General features: G+C 35.6%; 1 protein-coding gene across 4 annotated transcripts in view; it reads right to left on the bottom strand.

The window, feature by feature from the left end:
- Nucleotides 1-1,411: 1,411 nt before the first annotated feature.
- Nucleotides 1,412-27,035, bottom strand: part of POLQ (DNA polymerase theta) — a 94,624-nt gene continuing 69,000 nt past the window's right edge. The window contains exons 24-30 of one of the 4 annotated variants that reach the window (XM_072964227.1): nt 26,659-26,783; nt 22,662-22,846; nt 20,283-20,394; nt 12,535-12,659; nt 5,238-5,391; nt 2,873-2,988; nt 1,412-2,430 (exon numbers count right to left, since the gene is read on the bottom strand). In XM_072964227.1, coding sequence (XP_072820328.1) covers nt 2,317-2,430; nt 2,873-2,988; nt 5,238-5,391; nt 12,535-12,659; nt 20,283-20,394; nt 22,662-22,846; nt 26,659-26,783 — 931 coding nt within the window. In that variant the 3' untranslated portion in view covers nt 1,412-2,316. Of the gene's footprint in view, nt 2,431-2,872; nt 2,989-5,237; nt 5,392-12,534; nt 12,660-20,282; nt 20,395-20,831; nt 20,930-22,661; nt 22,847-26,658; nt 26,784-27,035 lie in introns of those variants that run through there. The other 3 variants (XM_072964211.1, XR_012074154.1, XR_012074156.1) reach the window with 3 other exon arrangements.

The raw sequence follows: 27,035 nt of genomic DNA, 5'->3' as shown, positions 1-27,035 counted from the left end.
CAGCATGACTACAGTTAACACTACTGGATTGTACATTTGAAAGACGCTAAAAGGGTAAATTCAAAAAGTTCTCATCACAGGGGGAGGAAAAAAACAATTTCTCTTTTTTTTTTGTATCTAAACGAGATGATGGATGCCAATTAAAATTACTGTGGTAATAATTTCATAATATATGTAAGTCAAGTCATCATGCTATACACCTTAAACGTATACAGTGCAGTATGCCAATTATATCTCAAAACTGAAAAACAAACAAAAACACAAATTATTAGCTTACAGTTCTGGAGGTCAGGAGTCCAATATGATCTTATTGGACTAAAATCAAGGTGTTGGCAGGGCCACATCCCTTCTGGAGGCTGTACATTCCATTGCTCTTTCTAGCTTTTAGAGGCTGTCTGCATTCCTTGGCTCATGGCGCTTTCTTCCATCTTTAAAATCAGCAGTGCAGATTCTTCAAATCTCAATCTGACTGTTTCCACTGTCACATTTCTCCTCTGACTTGGACCATCTGCCTTCCTTTCATACCTTGTGTTCGTATTGGAATCACCCAAATAATCTCCCCATCTCAAGATCTCTAACTTAATCACATCAACAATGTTCCTTGTGCCATGTGATACATGTTCACAGGTCTGGGGGAGTAGGATGTGAACATGCTGGGGGAGGCTGCATTATTCTGCCTACCACAATGCACATCTATTACCTACATAGTGACTTGTGGACTGAAGAGCTACCAGTGAAGTTTGAACTTTTATGTGATTACTCAGTTAATATACCATGGTAAGTGAAATTTGAACTGTGTTGTAGCACTAATATTATTTAAGTAAACTACTGTAACTGGAATTTGTGCATAACTGAATCATGAAAAGCAAGGATTGTTTTAAGTCCAGTAGATAGGTCAAAAAGATGAGAAAAGACATGTAACTACATATGTAGAGCCACAGCTGCAGAAAATGAGGTGGGAGTGACCTATATATGTCTGCACTCATATTTGGAGAACACTCATGTAAATAGACTGAAGTTTCTCTTGTGCTGGATTCTCAAGACCATCACAATGCTAACAGCACTACAGCTTTTCGAAGAAACACGGTACACGTAATATGGAAAAAATCTGAGAAATAATGATATAACTTCCCTCTTACCTCTGCTGTCTTCTGCCCACTCCCCTCCCACCCCCAGCCCAAAAAAGTCTTGTGCACTATCCAACTTCTAATAGTGCACTACACTTTGTTTATAAAGCAACTTTTTAAAAAAATTCCGATTAATAACATATGAGCTCTTCTGATAACTAAGAATATAATAAACACTTCCTATGAGCAGAGACATTGTTGAGCAAAGTACAGAATAAATAGGTGACACAGGCTTCTAATACTCTTAGTCCAAGCACAATTTTTTAAAAACTGAACTGCTGCTATAAAGTTTCTCATAAATTAACTTTATTCAAACATCAAAAAGGTCAGTTATCACCTCTGACTGGGGTTATAAAGTACCATCTTTCAACATGAATAGTCTCACAATGCCACAGAGAAAGAGGCATGAGGGACCGATGGGGGGGTGTTTTCCTTCTCAGGCAGTATTATATTAAACTGCAATATAAATATCCGATCTTACAGATCAGGATACCTCTTAAAGAGGCGCAGTTTGTTTTTTAATACCTAAGTATTGAAATACATTCATTGCATGAACTGGGGGAGGGAAAGAAAGAAGAAACAGCATTTCATGACAATCTATTCCTAGACTACATCCATACTAAGCCTTACCACTTCACAGAATTCTTAATTCATTAGCCAATGCTATTTAAAAATACTACTTCAGAAGTCTTAAATTGATATTGGCTATAAATACACACAACGCCTAAGCCTAGTGGCTTATGTGAAACCAAATCCTTATCTGTCTCCAACTCCTATTAGGGTCCTTATCACAAGTTTCTGAATCCTGGTTGGGCTGAAAATGCCTCCAAGGCAGCAGTTGTTTCTTAATGCTCAACCTAGACAGATGAAGACCCAAAGTGCTAAGTACATATTTGAAGCATGTGTTCTGAACCTGTTAAGAGCCACAGTAAGCTTTAAAAGGTAATTTCATAAATACTTTCTTGTATTAAATTAAAGAATATTAAAGAGTGAATTAAACTTAGTATTTGGCCTCAAAAAAATTTTTTTTACACTACAGAGAATAAACTCTCATATACATATTGACACTCTCACTATAAAATTACTATCCTAAGTTCATCAAGACTTGAGGATTTCTATTTCATGAAGCAGGTGAAAGGTAATCTCTATTCTTTCTGTGTGACTGTACCTACACCAGGCTTCCCCACAATCACACATCAAAGTCCTTCAGCTCTCCCCAGCTGGCGCCTATTTTCATTTTCACTTTCAGTTTCACAGAGAGTTTTACAGCACTTTCCATTTCATTCTTCACAATCTGAGCTACCTAAAAAAAAAAAAAAAAAAGTTAACAAACGCTGTCCAAAGAATGTTTCCCAGCCCATCCACTGAGAAGATAAGCCAGACTGGAGCTCTTCACCTCATGGTGCTTAAAACTCAAAATCTGTAAAGAGTCAGGCATCCCACATTGGTCTTCCCTGATGAGCAGGAGCTCTGCCAGGTTCACTAGAATGCTCAGAGCTTTGGAATCCTCAGGACAAGGACTCCAAATTCTCATCTAACTTCTCCCAAACAAAAATATCCCTGCAGGAATTTCTTTTTAAATGAGTTTAAAGCTCAGCACTCTTAGCTCTTTCTCTACCCTTAAGGATTCAACTTTTCTGTACCTATCCCAGGGCTAGGGAAGGGTTCCCGAAATCTCATGCACCTTAGCTTGACCTACCATGTTTTAGCTTTCTGTAGAATGGACACAAACACTGCAAAAATACCTGAACAACATCCTCTTCTGCCACTTCATATAAGAGTTCATCATGGAGTTGAAGGATGAAGAAGCCTCCTCTGATTGGGCAGAACATCCCTTGCAGTTTTCTCTTTGGTAACAATCCTACCCGACAAAAAAAAGTAGCAAAACTGATCAGCAATGTCACTGTGCTATAGAAAAAAATATTTTTAAGAGAGATTTTGAGCAGTTCTGGGAAATTTTAATTAAGAGATTAAAACACATAAAATATACAATTATCAGGAAAATAACTACTTGCTGGTTGCTACCTATCCCGCCCATCAGGTAAACTCAAATCTTCATCAACTTTCTCCCACAAATGAGGAATCTAACAAAGTCAGTAAATGGAGTTTAAAGAACTCTGCTCCAAACTCTAGTCTAACTTATTTCTCATAAACAACCATCTTCGCTTTCCATGGAGTTCCCACTACCAACTTCTCTGAGAACAGCACTAGTGTGGGGCCTGATTCTTGCTCCAGAAAAGGGAATTGGCATTGTCTTTAGGCAGTGTTTTATAAGACTGACACTCCCTGATGTCTTTCTCTGGCCATAAGTGTCACCATGGTAGAAGTGGTGATTCCTTAACTGGACCACACACTCTAGACAAGTAATTCTAAATCTAGGGTCCAAACACTTCGGAGAGTGTTAGATACTTAGACCCTTAAAGATACATGTAAGGGTCTATGTCTGTACTTTCTTCTGTGGAGATGATCTCTGTCTTTCAGTAGATTCTCAAAAGAACCCATGAGACCAAAAATGTTTAAAAATCACTATACTACACTTAGTTACTATTTCCTAACTTCCTAGTGGTACAGATTATACCACCCTGATCACTAAAATAAGGTTCAACATTAATACCTTTACAGTAACTGCCTTTGTTTGCCCATGTTTCAGAGCAGTCCTTCCTTTCTACCATCCAAATTTCCTACTTATTCTTCAGGACAGCACAAAGACCACCTCCCTCGATAGCTGAAATTCCCAAGAGAGTACTTTAGTTGTCATTACCTGGTTTTCTGAGCTGGCTCCTGCAGGGTAAGAGAACAAAGGCAGACGAGGCTCGGCGAGTTGCTTCCATACCAGGGATGCAAAGGCACCTGTTCACCAGTTTGGCTAAAATCTGATCTGCCCCTTTGGGCCCCACTTATCTTACATCATTGGCTGTCCAGATGCTCTAATTTTTCTGCTTTCTGATCACCGTACCTCTGTCCTCTTGACTTCCCTTGGTTACTTGTCTTCTGACCTAGAATGCCATGATCCTCCTATTCCCTGTGTGGTCTGCTTCCTCAGGCACCACTCCCTTTGATCCCACTGACCTACTACTACCTTTAACTCAGCACGACACACGAAGTCATCCTCTGTGACGTATCTACATTGTCTTTCACTCACTATAAGGATTGATGCTATCATTTTGACACTGCACTGCATCATTTTGCTGTGAAGCGTCATGTAAACATTTCAGTCAGGTATCATATCTTCCTTTCTTTAGTAGATTTAAATTTTAAACATAGGTTGATAACTTTTACTTCCAAATCCTCCAAAGTACACAGTACATTATTCCCCAAATAAGTTTGACTGTACATTCTCTTTCTACAAATATAAAAGAGTGTGAATGTGTACATGTGCTCGTGAAAGGTCATGAACAGGAAAATCAACATGTTCTTAATGTGTGGTCTGAGGATCAACATGGATCCCTGAGATCCTTTCAAAGCATCAGCAAAGTCAAAATTTTTTATTTTCCTAATAACACTTAGAGGTTATTTTCCTTTTTTAGTCTCATTCTCTCATAAGCATACAACAAGGTGACAAATTATCCTGGTTTTAGCACTACAAGTCCCATATCCCGGGAAACCCATCAGTCTCCCACAAATTGGGACATTTATCACCCTAGACCGTACAGAGGATTTTCCAGAGGTTACAAAATAGATGATATTGCAACAAATTGAATGCAGAAATAGATAAGAGAATATAAACATTCTCTCTTAAGCCAGACATTAGAGTTTTTAGAAATGTAAAATAGTCACTCACCACGAATTATCTTTTATTCTGAAAAAATGTAGTTATTTTCATAAAAAAGTTCCTTATGTTAACACATGGTAGGTTTATTATTATTATTATCTGTAAATGTTAATCATTTAAAATTCCTTGTTTTAACTTCTAATATGGTAAATATTAATAGATATAATCCATATAACAAAAGCTCTTTGGGGTCCTTAATAATTCTAAAAGTATAAAGACACCATGAGACCAAAATGTTTGAGAATTGCTGAGAAATAATATATAAAATACTTCTCCTTTTCTTTTCTGACATAATTAATCTCACTATGTTATATCAGGGGCCTTATTTATGAACAAACCTGTTCTGTCATTTTGGAGCATACCCTCCCGATGACCATGGGATTTGAAGGTTGAGTGGAAGGTCTCCAATTGCTTCTGAATATTAACTGTGGCTATTTTGACAATATCAGCCGCCGAACCTTGGACTGTTGTGTTGATAGCCTGACGCTCAGCCTACGAGAAACAACAATAACAGGTGCTCCATCAGATATGCCAACGTGGTTTCATACCTGCCTTTAAAGTGTCCACAGATTAGTGCTGACTCCTGCAACCAGACTGGAAATCTGGACGAGATGTGACCCAGGATAACAACTACTGAGCTGCATCCTAAGAATAACAACTGGAATGATCCAGAGCTCTAGATTCTGGGTTGTCATTCACTAGAGGATAGATTAAACAAAAGAACGTCAGGTTGCTTCAATTTAGAAATCTTCAACACTCAGGAACCAAAAACTGCATTATACTTAAAATGTATTTAGAGGCCCAAAATTATATTATCGATGTTCTAAATTTCACTTTAAAGGGTGTATTCCTCAGAATACAATTGCTCTTAATCCTAAATAGTTATAATTAGAATATCATTCTTTGTCATGTGGGTTGGAAAGTTTCAAGTACATCCCTCATATCAGTGGACTCTTGGTCCTATGTAGAGTTTGGCCCACTAGATCTGGAGCCCTCTGGTATTAATCAGAGCTTTCTATGGGCTGTTGGGGCTAATTGTTAGCTGCCAGTAAATGTGCAGATCCTAGAGTCCTGGATATTAAAGTAGAACTTCCCTGAACTATTGCTGCCATGGTCACTTGCTAAAAGTGATCATCCTGGGGCAGGGGAACAGGGGTCCAGGTTAATATCTAGGGTGCAACCTATCCATGAATATCACTCCTATTGTTTCCAAAGGACTCAGAAAGTGGGAAGGATCTACTCACTGGAGGAACTACATAACTTGATAGAGTTCCCTGTCACCAACTTCCCTTATATTAAATACTAGTTAAATAGACTTTTTTTTTAAACTAACTGTTGTTTTGTCAAATGCTGATGAATTCATTCTAAACTCACCCAGCTGTCACTGTTTAAAGGCTGACCGAATTTCAAAGTTCTACTGACTCCTCCCCTTCTTGAAACTGTATGCCTTGTGCAGTGGATTATGTTGTTATTGCTATTGCTTGCTGCCTTTCTCTGTGAAGTTCCATAGCCTCCACCCAAAGCCATGTGACTCAAAGTGTTTCTCACTATTTAAGAATGGGCCAATGAAATGTAAAACTGACATACAGCACATGTAAGAAGTTTTAAAAACTATCTAACACTGTCACAAAAAAAAGAGTTTATCCCAGATAGGGACTGGAGCAGAGCCATAGTCGACCCAGAGCCAAACTATAACATGAATTAAAAATAAAGCTTCTTTTCATAAGTCACTGAAATTTTGGGTTGTTTTCACTGTGACATAAGCAAATATGATTAACATAAATATATTTTATTCTCGTGATACTGTACTTCCCTGATTCTCCTCCAAAATAAGAAAACTTGACAGTCTTGACTTTGTGTCCCATAATCTCAGTTGCTTGTCATCACCAAAGCGTTTTCATGAACATAAAAATATAGGTTTCTAGTAATGGAAGATTAGGCCATTAGGACCAATCCTCCCACTGATAACAACCAGAAAAGCTGGTCAGAAAATGCCTCTTTGAATAAATCAGACAGGTACAAAGTAAGTGAAAAATTACAGAACCTAAAGAACTAGAAGAGAAAGGAAAGCAAGGAGGTGATACGGGCATTGGAGGCTGCCCTTTCTCCCAGGGACATCAACAGATTCCAAAAGAGGCAGCTGAGAGGCTAAGAAGCTGAACAGAGCTTGGTGGTCTTGAGGGGTGGGAAAAAATATTTGGGTTCAGGCCCATTAAGTAGCAGGAGGCCCATAAGGAGTTGAGACAATGTAACTGTTTTTGTAGAAAACTGAGAAAAATAAAAAGCAATAGGAATAGACTACAGGGATCCAAGTATGGGACATGTTTGATTACAGACTATTATCAAACTCATTAGACTATAAAATAATCATGTTATCAAGAAAATAAAAGACAAAAATATTTCACTATTGAGAACCATGTACTCATAATTAAGAACAAAATGGAAACTCTAGAACAGAAAAATAAAAATAATTGAACTTAAAGCACTTAAACAGTGCTTTCTCTATAGTTTGGTGTATGTGCACAGGGGTGGGGATAGTACCGACTTGGAGAGAGATATAAAAGCTTTCTGGGGTGCTGGAAAAGTTCTATATTACTTAGAACTTAAAGGCTCAATCGCTGCTCAACAGCAAATTGAAGAGCAAATCAGCCAACTGAAAGACAAGTTAGAAGAAAATATCCAGAAGTAACCATGATGAAATATAAACATCGAAAAATACCAAACAGAGGATATGAAAAATGAGGAATTAAAGAAAAAAGTTTAAAACTTTTGTAATAGAAGTTTCAGAGAGAAGAGATCTGATGAAGCAATGATTGAAGAAGAAATGACTAAGAATTTTCCAAAATCAACAAAGGATCTCAAGGTGCAGATTCAAGAAGTCATAACACCCTCAAAAAAGGATATGTTTAACACACCACATCCACACACATAAACAGGAAATAAAAAAAAGCACACAGTTAACCACATAACAGAAAATCTGCTAGAAACCACACAAAAAGAAAAATACTATATTGAAAACAACCTAGAGAAAAAAGGCAGATTACACTTAAAGAAGGAACAGTTAGGCCAGGGGTGGGCAAACTGCAGCCTGCACACCAAGTATGGCCCATCTCTTCTTTTTATAAATGCAGTTTTACTGGAATGCAGCCACACTCACTGTTTGCGTTACAACAGCACAGCTGAGTGTTGGCATACAGACTCTACAGCCTACAAGCACATATATAAGGCAACTCACTTTATCTGACAGACACTATTAAAAACCTAAAAGAAAGTTCCACTTAATCGGTAAAATGCTTATAATTCACCTCTGAGATCTGAAAAGTGGCAAAGATGCCCACTATCACTAATTCTATTCAGCAATGTCCTAGCTAGTAAATCAACCAAAAGTTAAAAAAGAATAAGATTTGGAAGGCAGTTATAAAACTATTTTTTTTTCTTTTTGCAGATGAAAACTGTGTAGATAGAATACCTAAAAGTATCTAAAGATAAATTTTTGGAATTAGTAAGTAATATCTGCAAGGTTTTTAGACACAACAATAAAAACAATTATATATCTATCAGGAGCAAAGGTTAGAAAACATAAAAAAGGGAAAGAATTTTAAAAAGATAGCATTCTCAACAGCATTAAACTTTTCAAACACCTAGATATAAATCTAATAAAAATCTTGTAAGATTGCTTTCCCAAAACTATCATGAAGAATTTAAAAAGACCCAAAGACCTAAATAAAATGGACATATATAACATGTTCATGGATTGGAAAACTCAAATTTATAAATATGTCCAGTAATCCCACCTTGATCTATGAACTTAAGGCAATTGCAACTGAGAATCCCAATAGGATTTTATGTTTGTGTGGAAATTCACAAGCTGCCTCTACAATTTATATGGAAATACACAGAACCAAGAATGGGTAAATATTCTTGGGGGATGGAGGAGTAGGAACCCAAGATGAGAAAACTTACTTTACCATATACCAAAACATCTTATAAAGCAGCTTCATAACTAAGGTAGTATGACACAGCCTAAAGGATGAACAGACACAACAGACCAAAACAATGTGACCAGAAACAGACACATCCATACTTTAAAATATAATTTGTGGCAAAGGCAGCACTGCAGAGCTGTTGGGGGGAAGCTCAGTCTTTTCAATAAATAGTTTGGACAACTGTATATCCATGGGGATTGGGGAGGACCTTGACCCTCAATCTCTCACAATAAGTAAAAATCAATTCCTGGTTGACTATAGATATAAATGTAAAAGTCAAAACCAAAAACTTCTACAGAATATTTTCTTGAAATTGGGGTAGAAAAAGCTTTCTTAAACAGATCAAGGAAAGCAACACAATAATACAAAAGACTGATAAATCTATGTAAGCAAAGGATTCATACCTGGAATATATAAAGGACTCTCATAAATCAGTTAAAGGACAGACAACTCAAAAATAAAAACATAGCAGTTAAACAGACATTTCACAAAAGAAGGTATCCAAATGTTCAATAAACATATAAAAAAGGAGTTCAGTATCACCAGTCATCAGGGAAAAGCAAATTAAAAGCACAAAGAGGTACCCTGACTCAGATACTAGAACTGCTAAAATTAAAAAGACCAATAATATCAAGCAATGGCAAGAATGTAGATATATTGCTGATGGCAATGAAAATAAGCACTCTGCAAATCAGGCAGCATGTACTAAAGGTAAAAATATGCTTACTCTATGACTCAGCAATTCCACTCTAAGGTAACAGAATTGGGTGCATATGTATACCAAAAGGCAAATACAAGAATATTCATAGCAGCTTTATTAATGATAGCCCAAACCTGAAAATGACCAAAATGTCTGCCAATATTAGAAAAGATAAATTGTTGGTATGTTCCTACAATGGAATATTACTCAGCTAAATAAAGACATGAACTATAGCTGCACATGACACATGAATCTCACAGATGTATATTTGAATGAAGAGTTAGACCCAAGAGTACAAGTGGTATGACTGCATTTAAATAAAATTCAAGTTCATATAAAACTAATCTAAAGCTTTATGTGTCTGCACAGAGGTGACAGTACCAACTTGGAAGAAATATAAATAAGTCTTCTGGGGTGCTGGAAAAATTCTATATCTTGATTATGATAGTGGCTTTATCAGTGTGTGTGTGTGTGTGTGTGTGTATGTGAAACTTCAAGGTTTACACTCAAGATTTGTGCCCTTTATTGCATAAATGTTATTTCTCAATAAAATATTTAAGAATAAACAAAATTAATACTCTCCTTTCTTCTAAAATTACTAATAAGAGAACAAAAAGGCCAGACACAGTGTGGAAGAGAATATTTTCCACAAGTGTAATCAGTAACAGGCTCCTATAAATCAGTAAGAAAAAGACAAGACAACCCAACAACAACAACAACAAAGAACAAGAAAAACTGAATTGGCACTTACACAAGAAAAAAATAACTAAACGGCTAATAAATAATTGTTAAGTTGCTTTACTTCATTAGTATTCAAGAAAATACAAACTACAAGATACTATACCACTAAAGTAGCTAAAACTGTATTAACTTAATAGCAAATGTTAGCAAGGATGCAGAGCAATGACAACACACATGAGAGGACAAATTGTTATAACCACCATAAAACACAACGTGGCTTTATCTACTGAAGTTGAAGATAGGCAGCAATTCTATGACTAGGTCTTTACCAAACATAAATGGAAATATATATGCACCAAGAACCTTGCACAAGAATGATCAAATCAGCAAGATCCATAATAGCTCCAAACTAGAAACCCATCAACAGAAAAATGGATAAATCATGGTATACTCATATATCAGATCTATACAGCTACGTCTACATGGAACAACATGAATGACTTGCCTATGTAATTTTGAGTGAAAGAAGTTAAACACAGAACAATACACATATATGATGCATACAGAGGTCAAAAATACATAAAATAAAGCTATAGGGTTAGAAGGTTTAGCGGTTATTTCTAGGAAGGTAATTAGGAAGAGGCATGAGAGGAGCTTCTGGGATGCTGACAATATTCTATTTTTTTGGTTTGGATGGTACAGCTCTTTGATAATTTATTGAAATTTATATTTGTTTCTTGAGCTTTCTCTATGTGTACTTTCTAACATAATAAAAGTTGAAATAAAAAGAATAGCAAACTAAACAAAAATTTAAAAATAAATCTGGCTATATTTACTCTATTGCTGATTTAGAAGGCTGGAACTTGTTTTTTCTCAGCAACAACATAATGAATCAGAACTCTGACTTTCCTAAGGATTTGGTATGAAAAGTCTTACTCTCATATCTTTAACTATAAAAACATCAGTTTTCTTTTTCAAAGTATTTGGTTCATTATCATTAATAAATCTATCCTCCATTTTTCATTATGTAAATCCCAAGAAACATAATCAATCCCTACTAGATCAAGCCCAAATCTCTCAGCCTGCCATGTAAAGCCTTCCAGTAGCTGATTCCATCTGACCAGTAGAAATGATCAACTCCTCAGTGACAACTCATATTCTCCACTATCAGATTGGTTTTTGGCCAATTCTTACTCTAACTCTTACTCACTTGTGATTGTCTTTTGCTCATGCCCAACAATATGAACTTTAGTCTTAAAGAATTTGTTCAAGACCTACCTACTCTCTGGAAGCCTAAATAACTTGAGTATATATGTAATTTTTATATTTTTTTAGTTTGTTTTATCCCTTCCAATACATTTTAAGACTTACTTTTCCTCATCAGCTACAGTGCCTACTTCACTTGGAGATATGGTAGAGGCCTGACAGATAGCTGATGACTGTATGTGGATATATGGGAGGCTAGAGACTGAAGAAATAACAAAAACCCAACTATTCTTCCATAGTCCCTAAGAGCATTATTGCTCTGAGAGATTCTAGATCAAGACAGAAGTTTAGCAATTTGGAGGCTATTTTCATTACATGCAACGTGTAGTGGGCACTCACACACAAAAGTATGGGATAAGGGCAAAATACAACGTTACAATAGAAGGTTTATGCTATAATAGAAGCTTAAATGCCCAGACACACGGAATACTTTTATGGATCCTAATGATTTCAGAAAGATTTTAATCATAATTTGAGAAAACACCGTCAAAATAAATCTTTTGAATAATATTAAAAACAGCCTTCTTTAATATTTTGGGCATCCTAATAACCTCTAATGAGCCAGAGTTTTTAAAATAAATCAACAAGCAAAATGAACTAAAAAGATACCACAGTTCAATGATTGGCTAATTTCTGACAACACTGGCAATCTGCTGTGATACAACAACTTAGTATACAATATCTGAAACAAAGAACAATTAGCAAATGTTACAGCTGAGTTTACTTATAACTTATTACCAAAGCTAATCAATAATTGGCTTACTAAAACAGAATATCTTTAATTGAAATATTATTAAGTGAAACCATATTTATATTAGTCCCCTAAAGACTGTGTTCAGCAAATACTGGCATGCACCATCACTTCAGAAGTCCTGAATAAAACAGGAGATCAAATTAATATGCTAGTAATCTCTAAAAGCAACATTAGCAGCATCCAGTCCTTGTGAAAAAGTATATGCCTTTAAAATATTAAGTCAGAAATCCAGAGAAATTTCAACATACGTGAGCTTTACGGTAAGGGTTGTTGTCTTTGATTCCTGGTAAATATCTACGCCTTCCCAAAATAGTCTGAACAAACCCATCTCTTTTACAATTCTTCACTGTCTCTCTCATGAAATGATTAATTCCTGCAAAGAAAATAAAGAAATAATTATAACCAATGTCCATCCTTAATCTCATTCACCAGTTTCAATACAGTGAAATATACGAAAACCCCACCATGATTATCACATCATCAAAATTTTGCATATAAACTTTCATTCACTTTTTCCTTCCAGTTTTATTGAGAAATAATTAACATACATCACTGTGTAAATTTAAGATGTACAGTACAGAGGAAGGGTATGGCTCAGTGGTAATGCATGTGCTTAGCATGCAGGAGGTCCTGGGTTCAATCCCCAGTATATCCATTTAAATAAGTAAATGAATATAAATTAGATGTACAGCATGATAGTTTACTTTATATATATATACATATATAGTGAAATATAACCACAGTAGGTTTAATTAACACCCATCATCTCATATAGTCATTCACTTTTTTGTAGACTCAAAATGTTAGAAACAAAAAGGACTTCAGAAATGACAAAATCTCACTCTTTGTTTTTTAACCACCACCACCACCAACAAAAAGTACAAAACTAAACTCCAGAACAACAGAGCAGGTACTAAAACTGAGGTGGTTTTACTACAGGATCTCAAGATTATTCCATGCTACTTTCATATTCCCTATACCAGCATTCATCCTTTGCTATAGAGGTCCATCATTAGGTCATATGGATCTCCAGGATGAATTCTAGGCTCCAGGTGGAACAATCTCTTCACTGCTCATTCCTATCTCTGAGCTAGAAGTCTTTTCTCCTGGAACATTCTTTTTCTAAACTCCTTAAAACATATTCGGGTATAGAGACTGCTCATCTATCTTAATTCTTATGTGTAATTTCTGCTTTCCCCCAGCTCTGCTCATCCAAATACTAATCTCTCCCAATTAAAACCCTTCATTTGAGGATTTCTATTGTCTGGCTGGTATAGGAAAGACACTTGAAAAGATTGTGGGTGAAAGGAGGGGAGAAAACCCTATTGAGTAAAGCTGTTAGTGATATTTGACCACTAGCATAGGAATTTCAGAAAGCAATCAAGCTCTCATCTTCTAAGAATTACCGTGATACTGCTGAGTAGAAAACAAAGGATGAGATTTAAGAGACTGCATCTCTACAAATTCTCTCACCTGACTCCAGTAGGAGGACTTCTAATATTCAGAGATCCACAAGAACTACTTTAAAAAACAATCAATTACGGGGCATAATTTATATACAATAAAGAGCACCCACTTCCAGTGAACAGTTAGAAGCATTTAACAAAATTCCTATAACAACCAGTACAAGACACAAAACATTTTCATCACCTTCACAGTCAGCCCCCCATTATCAGCCTCAAACGCTCATGGATCTACTTTATGACACTATATCTTTTTCACGTTTTTCAATTTCATAAAAACTGAATTGTACTGTACATTCTCACTTGTGTCTGCTTTCTCTTGCTAAGTAGCATTCCATTGCAGAATTTGTTTATCTATAGTACTGTTGACAGACATTTGTTTCTGGTAAAAAGGAGACAGCAGGCCCAAAAAGGAGTCACTTGTGCTAAACCCTATGTCAGCAAACTGAGACTTAATACTTAACCTAACTGCAGTCTCAATCCACATAGGAATGCAACCTTTAACCGGTCAGCCTGGAATTACCTGGTCAGCACTAGCAAGATTATCTGTCCGATAGGCCCTTCCATTCCCCTTAGGAGGGTGTCTGAAACAATGCATTCTTTGCTAATAATTTCCTTTTTCTATCCCCTTTCCACTTTTGAAAAACTTTCCTTTACTACAGCTCAGTGGAGCTCCTTTCTATTGCTAGATGCAATGTTGCCCAATTCGTGAATCATTAAATAAAACCAATTTGATCTTTAAATTTACTCAGTTGATAAACAGAAACAAAGTAACGGATACAGAGAACAAATAGGTGGTTGCCAGAGGGAAGGGGGGTGGAGGGAGCAGAGAAATAGGTGAGGGAGATTAACAGGAACAAACTTTTATGGGATTTCTGGTCAAGATGGCGGAGCAGTAGGACCACAACCTTACCTCTCCTCATGACTACAACAAATCCACAACTGAATGCAAACCACCATCAGAAAAAGACTGGAACCTAGCAAAAAAGATCTTCTGCAACTGGAAACATAAAGAAGGAACCACAGCAAGATGGTAGGAAGGGCATGCTCACGATATAATTAGGCTCCATACCCCTCGGTTGGTGATCCACAAACTGAAGATTTGTTAAGCCACAGAGGCTCTCCCATAGGCATGAGAGCTCTAAGCCCCACATCAGGCTCCCCAGCTTGGGTTCTGGCATTGGGAAGAGAAGGAGACCCCAGGACATCTGGTTTTTGAAGGCCGGCATGGCTTGGTGCCAGAAGCCCCATGGGACGGGGGGAAACAGAGACTCCATTCACTTGGGAAGCCTACACAGAATCTTGTGCATGCCAGGTCCAAGGGAAGAGGAAGTGATTTCATAGGCACCTGGGCCCGGCCTGCCTGCTGGATTTGGAGGGTCTTCTGGGGATGTGGGGAAGTCTGCGGCTCACCCAGGGGAATTAAAGCTGGTGGAGGACATTCTGGGAATGTTCATCTACATGAGCTTTCCTGGAGGCTGACATATTGATTGAATCATTAGCACCATGATCTAGCCCCACCGAACAGCCTGTAGGGAACCCTCGGGCCAAACAACATACAGGGTGGGAACACAGCCCCACCCATCAGCAGACTTCCTAAGCCACAAAGGCCTCTAGACACCAGAGGTCCAGGAACAATTTTCATCCAGCAGTGAGCAGGCACTGGCTCCTCCTGCCAGGAACCCTGCATAAGCCTCTAGCCCAGCCTCATCCACCAGGGGCAGATACTAGAAATAAGAAGACAACAATCCCAAAGCCTACGGAAGGAATACACAAACACATAGAAAGATAGATGATACGAGGCGGCAAAGGAATATCTCCCAGGCCAAGGCACGAGATAAAATCCCAGAAGAAGAAATAAGTGATGGGGAGATAGGAAATTTATCTGAGAAAGACTTTAAAGTAATGATGGTGAAGATGTTCAGAGAACTCAGGAGGAATATAGGTGCACAGAGTGAAGTTTTTAGCAAAGAGTTGGAAAATATAAAGAATACCCAGAGTTGAAGGACAAAATCACTAAAATGAAAAACACACTAGAAGGAACCAAGAATAGACTAAATGAGGCAGAAGAACAGATCAGTGAGCTACAAGACAGATTAGTGCAAATCACTACTTTAGAACAGAAAACAGAAAGAATAATGAAAAGGAATCAGGATAGTTTAAGAGAACTCTGGGACAACATGAAGTGCTCTAATATTTGCATTACAGGGGTCCCAGAACGAGAAGAGAGAGAGAAAGGACCTGAGAAATTTTTTGGCAAGATAATCACTGAAAACTTCCTTAGCTTGGGAAAGGAAACAGTCACCCAAGTCCAGGAAGCATAGAGAATACCACACAGGATCAACCCAAAGAGGAGCACACCAAAGCACAGTCATCAAATTGACAAAAATTAAGGTTAAGGAGAAAATATTAAAATTAGCAAGAGAAAAGCAACAAATAACACACAAGAGAACTCTCATAAAGTTATCAGCTGATTTTCAGCAGAAACTCTACAGGCCAGAAGGGAGTGGCACGATATACTTAAAGTGATGAACGGGGAAAACTTACAACGAAGAATACGCTATCCAGCAAGGCTCTCATTTAGACTTGATGGAGAAACTAAAAGCTTCACAGATAAACAAAAGCTAAAAGATTTCAGCACCACCAAACCAGCTTTGCAACAAATGTTAAAGGATCTTCTCTAGTCATCAAACCATAAGAGAAGAGAACAAAAAGAAGAAAGAGGGGGAAAAAAAAGACACACAAAAGATTGCTTTGGTTGTTCAGGGTCTTTTGTGGTTCCTTATAAATTTTGGAATTGTTTGTTCTCGTTCTGTGAGGAATGTCTTGACTATTTTGCTAGGGGTTGCACTGGATATGTGGATTGCTTTGGGTAGTGTGGCCATTTTGATATTGTTGATTCTTCCAATCCAAGAGCACAAGAAATCTTTCCACTTCTTTGTGTCACTTTGGCTTTCGGAGTATAGGTAACCTCCTTGGTTAAGTTTATTTCTAGGTATTCTGTTGTTCTTGATGTAATGGAAATGTTTATGCCGGTTATAAAGTTCTGGTTTTTGAAGTGAAAGAAAAAGTAAAGGGCCGCAAATGACAAAGTATCCTTTCTTATGAGATGTATTCCATTACATATTCGTATGCTGCATCTCCATTATCTACTCAACTATTGATGTGCACTTAGGATGCTTCCATATCTTGGCAATGACAAATAATGTTGCTGTTAACAGCAAGGTGTATGTATCTTTTTGAATTAATTTTTATTTTGTGGTTGGCTTTATTCCTTTGATAACTATGTAAGTTTAAAAAGCTAAAGCTCTAAACATTCTTAGAAACAATGAACACTACATATATGTAAATTTCAAAATATATGTGCTGTGAAAAAAAAAGAGCCATCAAGCCATGAAAGATATGGAAGAAATTTAAAAGACATATTACTAAATGAAAGAAGCCTGTCTGAAAAGATTCCAACCAAATGACATTCTGGAAAAGGCAAAGCTACAGAAACAAAAGAAAGATCATGGTTTCTACAGGTTTGGGGAGAGGGATGGAGGGATGAATAGATGGAGCACAAGGGATTTTTAGGGCAATAAAATTATTCTGTATGATATTATAATGATGGTTACATGTCATTACGCATTTGTCAAAGCCCATAGAATGAACCATTATGGTTCAAGAGTGAACCATAATGTAAACTATGGACTTTGGTTGATAATAATGTGCCCATGTTGGTTCATTGATTGTACCAAATATGCCACAATGATGAGGGATGTTGAGGGTAGGGGAGTATGTATGTGTGGGTGGGGAGGGCTATGTGGGAACTCTGTATTTTCTCCTCAATTCTGCTGTAAACCTGAAACTGTGCTAAAAAAATAAAGTCTATTTTTTAAAGAAAAAGGAACAAACTTTGTTACAAAATACATGAGTCACAAATATGAAATGTACAGCATGAGGAATATAGTCAATAACTATGTGTTATCTTTTATGGTTAACAGATGACAACTAGTTATCATGGTGATCATTTTGAAATGTATAGAAGTACTGAAGCACTATGTTGTGCACCAAGAACTAACACAGTTTGTAAGTCAATTACACTTCAAAAATAAACTCATAGAAAAAGAGATTAGATTTGTGGCTAACAGAGGCAGGGAGTGGGAAGAGTGGGAATTAGATGAAGATGGTCAAAAGCTACAAACTTTCAGTTATAAGATAAATAAATTCTAGGAATGTAATGCACAACATGATAAAGCCAATTAACACTGTTTTATGTTACATATGAAAATTGTTCAGAGAATAAATCCTAAGAGGAAAAAATCACAAAGAAAAACATTTTTTTCCATTTCTTTAATGTCTATCAATATGAGATGATGGATGTTCACTAAATCTATTGCAGTAAACATTCCATGATATATTGTGCTGTACACCTTAAATTTATAAAGTGCTATGTGTCAATTATACCTCAATAAAACTGGGAAAAAACTTTTTAACATTTATTCTCTTGATTTTTTGTTGTTTAACATTCCCAGTCTTTGGCTGTTATGAATAAAACTGCTACAACATTCACATGCAAGTCTTCCTTTGGACATATGTTTTCATTTTTCTTGGGTAAAAATCCAAGAGTAAATTACAGAATCATAAGGTTAGGTGTATGTTTAACTTTATATGAAAGAGCCATACTGTTTTTCAAAGTGGTTGTACCATTTTACAGCCCAACCAGCAATGTAAAATATACACAATGTTTTTAGCATTCTAGTGTTTTTTAATGGTATCTTTGTGGTTTTAATTTGCTTTTCCTGAGGACTAATGATGATAATACTTGAGATAGTTATTCATGTATCTTCTTTTATGAAGTGTCTATTCAAATCTTTTGAACTTAATTTTATTGAACTGTTTGCTTCTTTACTTTGAGTTGTAAGTTTGTTTTGGGTTTTTTTTTTTAAATATATAGATCCTGGACTCAAGTCATTTGTTAGATAATAGCGACTGTAAATGTTTTCTCTCAAGTCTGTGGCTTCCTTTATACTTTCTTAATGGTGTCCTTTATCAATATTTATCTTTTATGGTTAATTCAGTGTTATTATCACCTAGGAAACTATTGCTGCCTCTATGTCACAAAGCTCCTCTCCCTTTTATCCTGGAAGGTTTCTTGTTCTAGCTTTTACTTTTAAGTTTACTCTTCATATCAAGTTAATTTTTTTAATATAGAGTGAGATAAAAGTAGAAGTTTTTTGGTTCTTCTCCCCATAGTGGTATCCAGTTGCTCTAGCACCAACTGCTGACAAGACCATCTTTCCTTCACTGAATTACCACAGCAACTTTGTTGAAAATCAGTTCATCATATATGTATAGGTCTATTTCTGGATGCTCTGTTGTGTTTCATTGTTCTCTATATATACTCTTATGCCTATCCTGATTATTGTAGTTTTATAATAAGTTTTGAAGCTAAGGACTGTAAATACTCAGCATTGTATTTTTCCCACCAAAATTATTCTAGTTATTCCAAGCCCTCTGAATTTCCATATAAATTTAGAAACAGCTTGTCAAATTTGACACAAAAGTCTAATGATATTTTGATTGAAAATGCATTGAATCTATAGAACAATTTACAGAGAACTGTCATCATAACAATATTGTGCCTTCTAATAAATTAACACGGTAAATTTCACATTTACTTATGTATTCTTCGGTTTCTCTCAGAATTGCTTTGGGGTTTTCAGTAAAGTCTTGCACATACTGTTAAGTTTACTCCAAGTATTTCATGCTTTTTGATGTTATTGTAAGGGTTTTATTATTACTTTATTCATGAATTGTTTATTGCTAGTATATAAAAGTACAACTGAGTTTTACAAACTGATCTTGTATGGTGGGAACTGTGCTAAATTTAGTTATTTGTTCTAGTAGTTGTTTTTACAGAATTCACATGGTTTTCTACGCACAAGATCATGTCATGTGTGAGTAAAAGTTTTTCTTTTTGGGGACTGGAGACAGGGTTGATTACAAAGGAGGCAAAAAAGAACTTTTTAAGGTGATGGGGTGATGTTTCCCTATCGGTTGTAGTGTAGATTATATGAATGTGTGCACTTGTCAAAATTCATAGAACTATACACCTAAAAATCGTGAATTTTATTGTTATTCAAATTGCTCTATAATAGCAATTGTTCTCTCACAGTTTCTGGTACATTTAATCAACAGTTTATTGTTTCAAGCTAAAGCTATACAAACCCAAAGCACAGGACAAGTCCTATATTTTATGAGATACTCACAATGACATAGTAGCACATACATTAACTGCATTTTACTATTCCATTTCTGTCCCTCCTTTTATGAAAAAAGCACATCTTTGTAAATAATGATAATAAGTAAGGTTATTTTAATTAGTTATTCAATTAATATTATTTAATTTACAATGCTTGATGAAAACTTCTCTTAGAAATGTTAATAGAAAATCCTATTTTTATTTTTTAACAAGAATTAATATAATATGGAAAGAGAGTTAAGACGAATAGTATCTAGAAGATAAATAACACTCAAGGCTTCCTTACCAGTGTATCTGGTTTTGAAGGAGTCGATGTAGCAAGCAGCATCATTTTCTTTAATACCCATCTGCTCTCCCAGAGACTTAGCTCCCATTCCATATATGATTCCATAGCAAATCTGAAAGGGACTCATCACACTCAGTATGTAAGTTAAAGGTCATAACTACATAAAATGCAAACATAAAAAGTTTATTAGGATTGAAATTTGGTAAACTTTTCACAGTGAGTCAAAGAAATGATTAGATTTGCTTTTCATGGGTAAGATCCATAGAAGCGGATATCCAATGAACATCTTTTTCTGCCTTTTAGCAATTCTTTTTGAGGTCGGGGGAGGAAAAGAAGAAAGGGCAGAATACGAATGCATGTGAGTGTATGTGTGTTAAGAAAATAACCCTAATGATTTAAAAGGAAAAATTTATTTCTCGCTAGCATTTATCCAGCAGTCTTCAGAACAGCTTTCTACTCCTAATACCTCATTAACTACTGCTTAAAGGAGTCAGAAACTACTGCCTAGAAGTCAGGAAAGAGAAGCATTATGAACATCCCTCTCCTCACCTTTCGATAGGACTAAAAGAGCAGAAAGAGTAGACTACATGACTTCATAATGGGGGGGACTTCACTGGAAATAAATATCCTCTTCATCTTACAGCCACCTGAAATCCCACAATAACAGAATTTATTTGGGTTAAATACAAACTCTTGAGAAAGTTTTGGAAGTAGTGAAGGAAAATGGTTTAAACCAGTCAATAAAGAAACTCTGATTTAATAATAATTATTGCCTGGGTTCAAATCCTAGTTCCATCATTTACAAGAGGTATTATCTTACTAAGGCTACCTTATATCTTGATTTTTTTTCAACCATAAAGTGAGGATAGTAATAACTACATCGTGACAATGTTAGGATTAGATGAATTATTATATATATGTTCAGGAAACTGCATGACATAAGGTAAGCTCTATATAAACATTGGTAAATAAAATTTTAAAAGATAACTTGCAAAAAATGATTATCAGAATTCCAAAATACTTTCAAAATACTTTCCAAAATACCTTTTTTTTTAAATTACATTGAGATGGATTTTTTCCCTCTCCGGTTTTCTTTTTTGGTCTTTCTATATTTTTTTTTTAACTCAGATATTACTTAGTGCTGTCTGAGATCTCAGCAACAGAGATCTAGATTAGACGGTCAACACATGATAATTCAGGGGAAAAAAAGGAAAAAAAAGCATAAACAACATTAAATCATGCAATAACTTATTAAATAGAAAAAGCTATCATCTATGGATAAATGTTTAGATTATGGAGTCAGAATGTCTACGTTCTGGCATTCTGAACTTACACTGGCTCCACTATTTACAGCTGTATGACCTTAAGCAAACTACTAATTTTCTGTGCCTTGGTGTCTTCCTATATAGAATGGGGATAATAATATCTATTTCACAAATTTATTATGAGTATTAAATATTGGAATATGATCTAATTAACCTAGGGTTTGATGCTTGCTAAATGCGTGACCCCTGAGAAGATTCAATAGGACAAAGCTGGCTTTCTAAATAATGGGAGGAACAAGTGTTGGTGTTAAGTAACCAGTGGTGAGAGGAAGTGTTTCATCCTTACTGAGCCAGTCAAGAATTATAGTTACGAGTAGCTAGAAGTGTAAATGTAAAACTAGCAAAGCAGGATCTTGGAGGTGGAAGTGGTGTGCCTTTACTTCAGCCAACAACCCTGCTCTCTTGAAAATGGCATCATATTTCTCACAGGTCATTTGGTAAGGAAGTATTAGTGTTAAGTCTGGAGGAAATGGTGTAATTGTGGACTCTGATTGTCCCTGTGCCTGACAGTCATCCAGGAATAGGAATTAATATGGACCCATTTGAAAAGTCCAAGGGCAATATGAAGTTTCATGGGCAGCTGAGCTAACCAATGGCCTCAAAAAAACTAAAAAACTATTAGTTATTAATTATAATCCATAGCTCAGCAACATTTATTTTCCAACAAATATGAGAGAGCACCATTCTATAAAAAGCACTGTGGCTTAATGCTGTGTGAATATAGAAAGATAAGCATAAGGGTGCTTAGAGGCTAGAAGGAGATTTTAAAAACACACACACACACACACAACATCTACCACCACCACCACAATATCTATCACTAATGTAAATGGCTTTCCTGAAACTAAGTAGCCCCAGACTAAGTCTGATTCTTTCTACTGGCTCTACATAGAATATAATGAATACCATGAGATAGGCTCAGATGAATAATGTGAAAGACCCAAAGATGGAGAAATCACTCTTCAACTGCAAATGATTGAGACAGTTTAAAAAAAATTTTCTTTGAATCATTAAAATTCTCCTCATTTATGTTAGGCATGTTCACTAAGGTCACCTGTTTTGCTTGTTGCCTCAGATCATCCCCAACAGATCCTGGCTCAATCATCTTCCAGTCAGCTGCAATACTCCTGAAGACATCAGCTCCAGTGTTTAGTACTTGAATGAGACGATGATCATGGGATAAATGAGCCAAGATCCTCAGCTCAAGTTGAGAGTAATCAGCAGCTAATATTAAACCACCTGAAATAGAAATAATTTTAGAAAAGTTGGCACAAAAAAAACCCCAAGTTTTATGACACTGAGCAGGATAACAGAAATTTAGTTCAAACACAGAACCATGAAATAATGTATCCAAAAGCCAAAAACCTTGCTCTTAATATGATTCAATTCAATTCTACAACATGCGAAGTTTTTTTGCTTAGCTGTCAAGTATGTATAATGTATGTAAAGTCACCCTTGACCTCTGCCCCTTAACCACTGCGGTAGTGCTTTCCTCAGTGTTCCTAAAGCACTGACACATAATCTAAAATGGTTCTTTCATGCTTCTCCCACGTAGTCATTAGGCGTAGGAGACTTAATCTTTTGCATTCTACAGAAAACCTTGCACAGTTTCTGGCACATAATAGGCCCTTAACAAACGGTTGTTGAAAGAATGAATGAAAGAATGAATGGAGAAACTGGTTTCTAATATGTGCACATTTTAAGGGGGCTGGAGAGAAATGTGTGCTCTGCTTTGAAACTAAAGTTGTTCAACAAAACAAAAAATCAAGTGCTCTATATGTGAAGAATGGTTATTAAGAGGATTCAAATAATTTATCTATGGACTAGAAATGATTGGATATGCATGGCAAAAACAAAATGAAATAAATAAAGTAAAAGCAGGGTAAAAGAAAAAGGAAAAATATTTGCAACTGATATCACAAAGGATTCAACATATTATAGAAAAGAGGTGCTACAAATCAAGAACAAAGTATAAACAGGCAGTTCACAGAAATAATAAAAACAAAAGAGCCTTAACAACATTAAATAATGCTTAACTTCATTCACAATAAAAGAAATGCAAATTAAATCTATAGTAAGAAACTTTTTTTTTCTACTTATCCTGCAAAATTCCAGAGGTTGGACAGCACATTCTGGGTCAAGATTGTAGAAAAACATTCATATTTTGTTACTGCAAAGTAAGTGGTAACTGTGCCCATTAGATGGCAATTTGATAATTTCTATCAGAATTAAACAGGTTTTTAATCTATGACTCAATAAACAAGTCTACAGTTTGCTGCAAAGATTACCTGCACACAGATTACACTGGCTTATGTTCAATCTCTTTATTGATAATCACAAATCTTCCATATAAAAATATTTTAAAAAGCAAAGCAAACAACAGTGCCTGTGGAATGCTTACACTTGTTTAAAACTAGGGGAAAAAATAGTATGTATTCATATTTGCATGAAGAAATACTGGAAGGAAATATAAGAAACTCAAACAGGTAATTAAGAGTTATAAATAGAGTAGCTAGGACATAGAAGGAAGCAAAGTTTCTCAATAGATTCCTTTTATATATTTTGATTTCTGAACTATGTAAATGAATAACCAATTCAAAAATATATAAATACTGATTTAAAGCAAATGACCACAATTTTTATGGCCTTCCTGTCATAACCAAAATAAAACTGGACAAAATATATGAAATAACTCTTTTCAGATGCTGAGTGGACAATTGTCAACACAGGACTACAATCCTTGAGAAAGGGGAAGGAGAGGGGAGAGGGGAGATAGTGGGTACCATGCAACTGCCTCATGTTTCTGAATGGAGGCACTTTTGAATGGAGGCAGTATAAGGAAAGAGAGATGAAACAAAGCATGTGGTCTCTGAGTTGAGGAAGCAGAGAAAGCAAACTGGGCCTATTGAGGCAGCTGGAATTTGTGAAATTTGGAGAAAGGAACTGTGCATAAACGGGTCACCAGAAATATGCACAGTAATCCCTTTGGATGTCGATCAAACACTAAACTGCAGGGAGAAAGTTCAGGGAATCAGGCAAAGAATGAACACTAAAGAAATAACTATTACCAAAGTTCAGCTGTCAGCTGAACAATTACTTGAACAACATACTCCTGAATGCTGAAAGATGTTCAAGCTCTGACCAGACTGAGATAGAGAGACCTTGTTGGACAACTTGAGCAAAGTAGAGACCTGCCCATAGAGTTACATCTAATAATGGTTAACCTAGCAGTAGAGTAAAAGCTACTCTAAACTTTTGCTAACAAAGCTTTAAAAGTCTCAAAATGGTCAAACTGATGTGAAAGCAAATTAGCTGCCTTCCAAAAGAAAAGACTATCTGAAGATTACAAAATCCAAAGAGTCAACAATGTACTAACTACAATGTCCAGCATACAATTGAAAAAAAAATACTAGACGTATGAAGAATCAGGAAAATGTAAATGTGACTGGGAGAAAATTCAATCATTAGAAAAATGACCCAGATATTATAGAGATGATGGCATTTTAATATGTTAAGTAATTTAAAGAAATATAGAAATGAGGAACATGGAACATAGGAACTATGGAACAAATAGTGAATTGCAATAAAGTAATGGAACTATACAAAAAATTAAATGAAAGTTCTAAAACTGAAAATACAATACCTGAAGTGTAAGATTCACTAGAAGGATGTAACAGGCAACTAGACACTGTAGAATTAAAGATCACATTTAAACAGTCAATGGAATATATCCACTGTAGCACAGAATTTAAAAAAAAAAAAGATGGAGAGGGGAATAAAAAAGAAAAAAAAGTTTCAGTGATCTGTGGGACAGTATAAAGTGGTATTACATATATGTGATTGGAGTACTAGGAAAAAAGAGACAGGGATCAAAATTATTACAAGAAATAATGGTTGAAAATGTTCCAAATTTAATGAAACATATAAGCACACAGATTAAGGGGAAAAAATTAAAAAACCTAAGCAAACTCATGAAATTCAGCATATTCAAAAACCTAAGAAGTAAAGCAAGAAAAACCACCCAGAGACTCACAAGCAAATCAAATTGCTAAAACTGAATAACAAATTAAAAGAAAAAAAATTTTAAAAGCATCTAGGGAAAAGATGTATTATGCTTAAAGGAATAGCAAGAAAATAGTGGTGTATTTCTCATCAGAAATAATACAAACCATAAGCTAATGGAAATACATATCTAAAGTGCTAAAAGAGAAAGACTGTAAACCCATTAATATATGTCAAATAAAAATATTTTACAAAAGAAAGGATAAAATAAATAAATAAAGAGACACAGAAATGCTGAGAGAAATCATTACTAGTAGAACTGTGCTACAAAAAAGACTTAACGTACTCAGGGTGAAGAAAAATGACAGTAAATGGAGACCTGAGTCTACTCCAACGAACAGAGTGTCAAAGGGTAAAAAAAAGACAGACATAAAGAAAAGACACTTTTTTGTTTCTTGATTTCTTTGAAAGGTAATAACTGTTTAAAGCAAAACCAATACCTACATAGCAAAGTTTTTTATAACAGTTACAGGAAAATCTATTACAAGAAAAGGGAAATTGAAAAAGAACTCTTTACATTATGGATAAAGTGGTATAAAATTATTTGAAGCTACACTGTGATGTGATGCATACTGTAAACTCTAAAAATATCTAAGATATATAGTTAATAAAGCGAGAGGAAATAAAACAATAAAAATAGTCATCTAAAAATTTTAAAAAAGAACAATGAACAGATAGAACAAAATACAAATGACAAGACAGTAGACTTAAATCTAAACTTACTTTAGATAGTTAACTAAACACATTGTAAATGACCTACGATAACATGATTTCAGCAGGCTGCTGAGCAAACAGCACAAAAGTTTCCCACAGAGCAGATCACGAAGACAGTGCTGACTGACTGTCCCGGCAACAGGGGAAAAACAGGCTCCACTAAAGAGAGGAAAGATGTAGGGACCAATGCATTCTTCTGAGTCTTATTCATAATTCAGGTTTTATCACTGCTTTGAAAACCATTCCCACAGCAATAAGAAACTCAAAAATCTTACCTGGGAAAGGCACAAAGGCATGTCTCATGCTAACTGAAAAAGGCATTCCTCTGTCTGAGGCTCTCTCTCCCATCTGTGCCTGATGCCTGCGGTTCAGACCACAGCCCTTCTTTTTTCCTCTTCTGCTGTGCAAACAAAATCATTAGCTGGACATGAAGTAGTCTCAAATATATGAAAATGGTCTGATTTTCTTTTTAGTAAAGTCAGTATTTCCATCTAAGAAATTTAAAAAGCTTATTATTTGAAATTCACTTTGAAGCTTAATGAAGATACTAGACCTCTTTCAGCAAACATTCAATGAAACAGGAAGGAAGATATTTCTGTAATAACCTTTCCCACAAACTGCTTCACTCAACTCAACAAATCTCATTAACCAT

Source organism: Vicugna pacos, chromosome 1, assembly GCF_048564905.1.
Source record: "Vicugna pacos chromosome 1, VicPac4, whole genome shotgun sequence".
NCBI classification, from domain to species: Eukaryota; Metazoa; Chordata; class Mammalia; order Artiodactyla; family Camelidae; genus Vicugna; species Vicugna pacos.
This window is presented reverse-complemented; position numbering and strand designations above follow the sequence as displayed.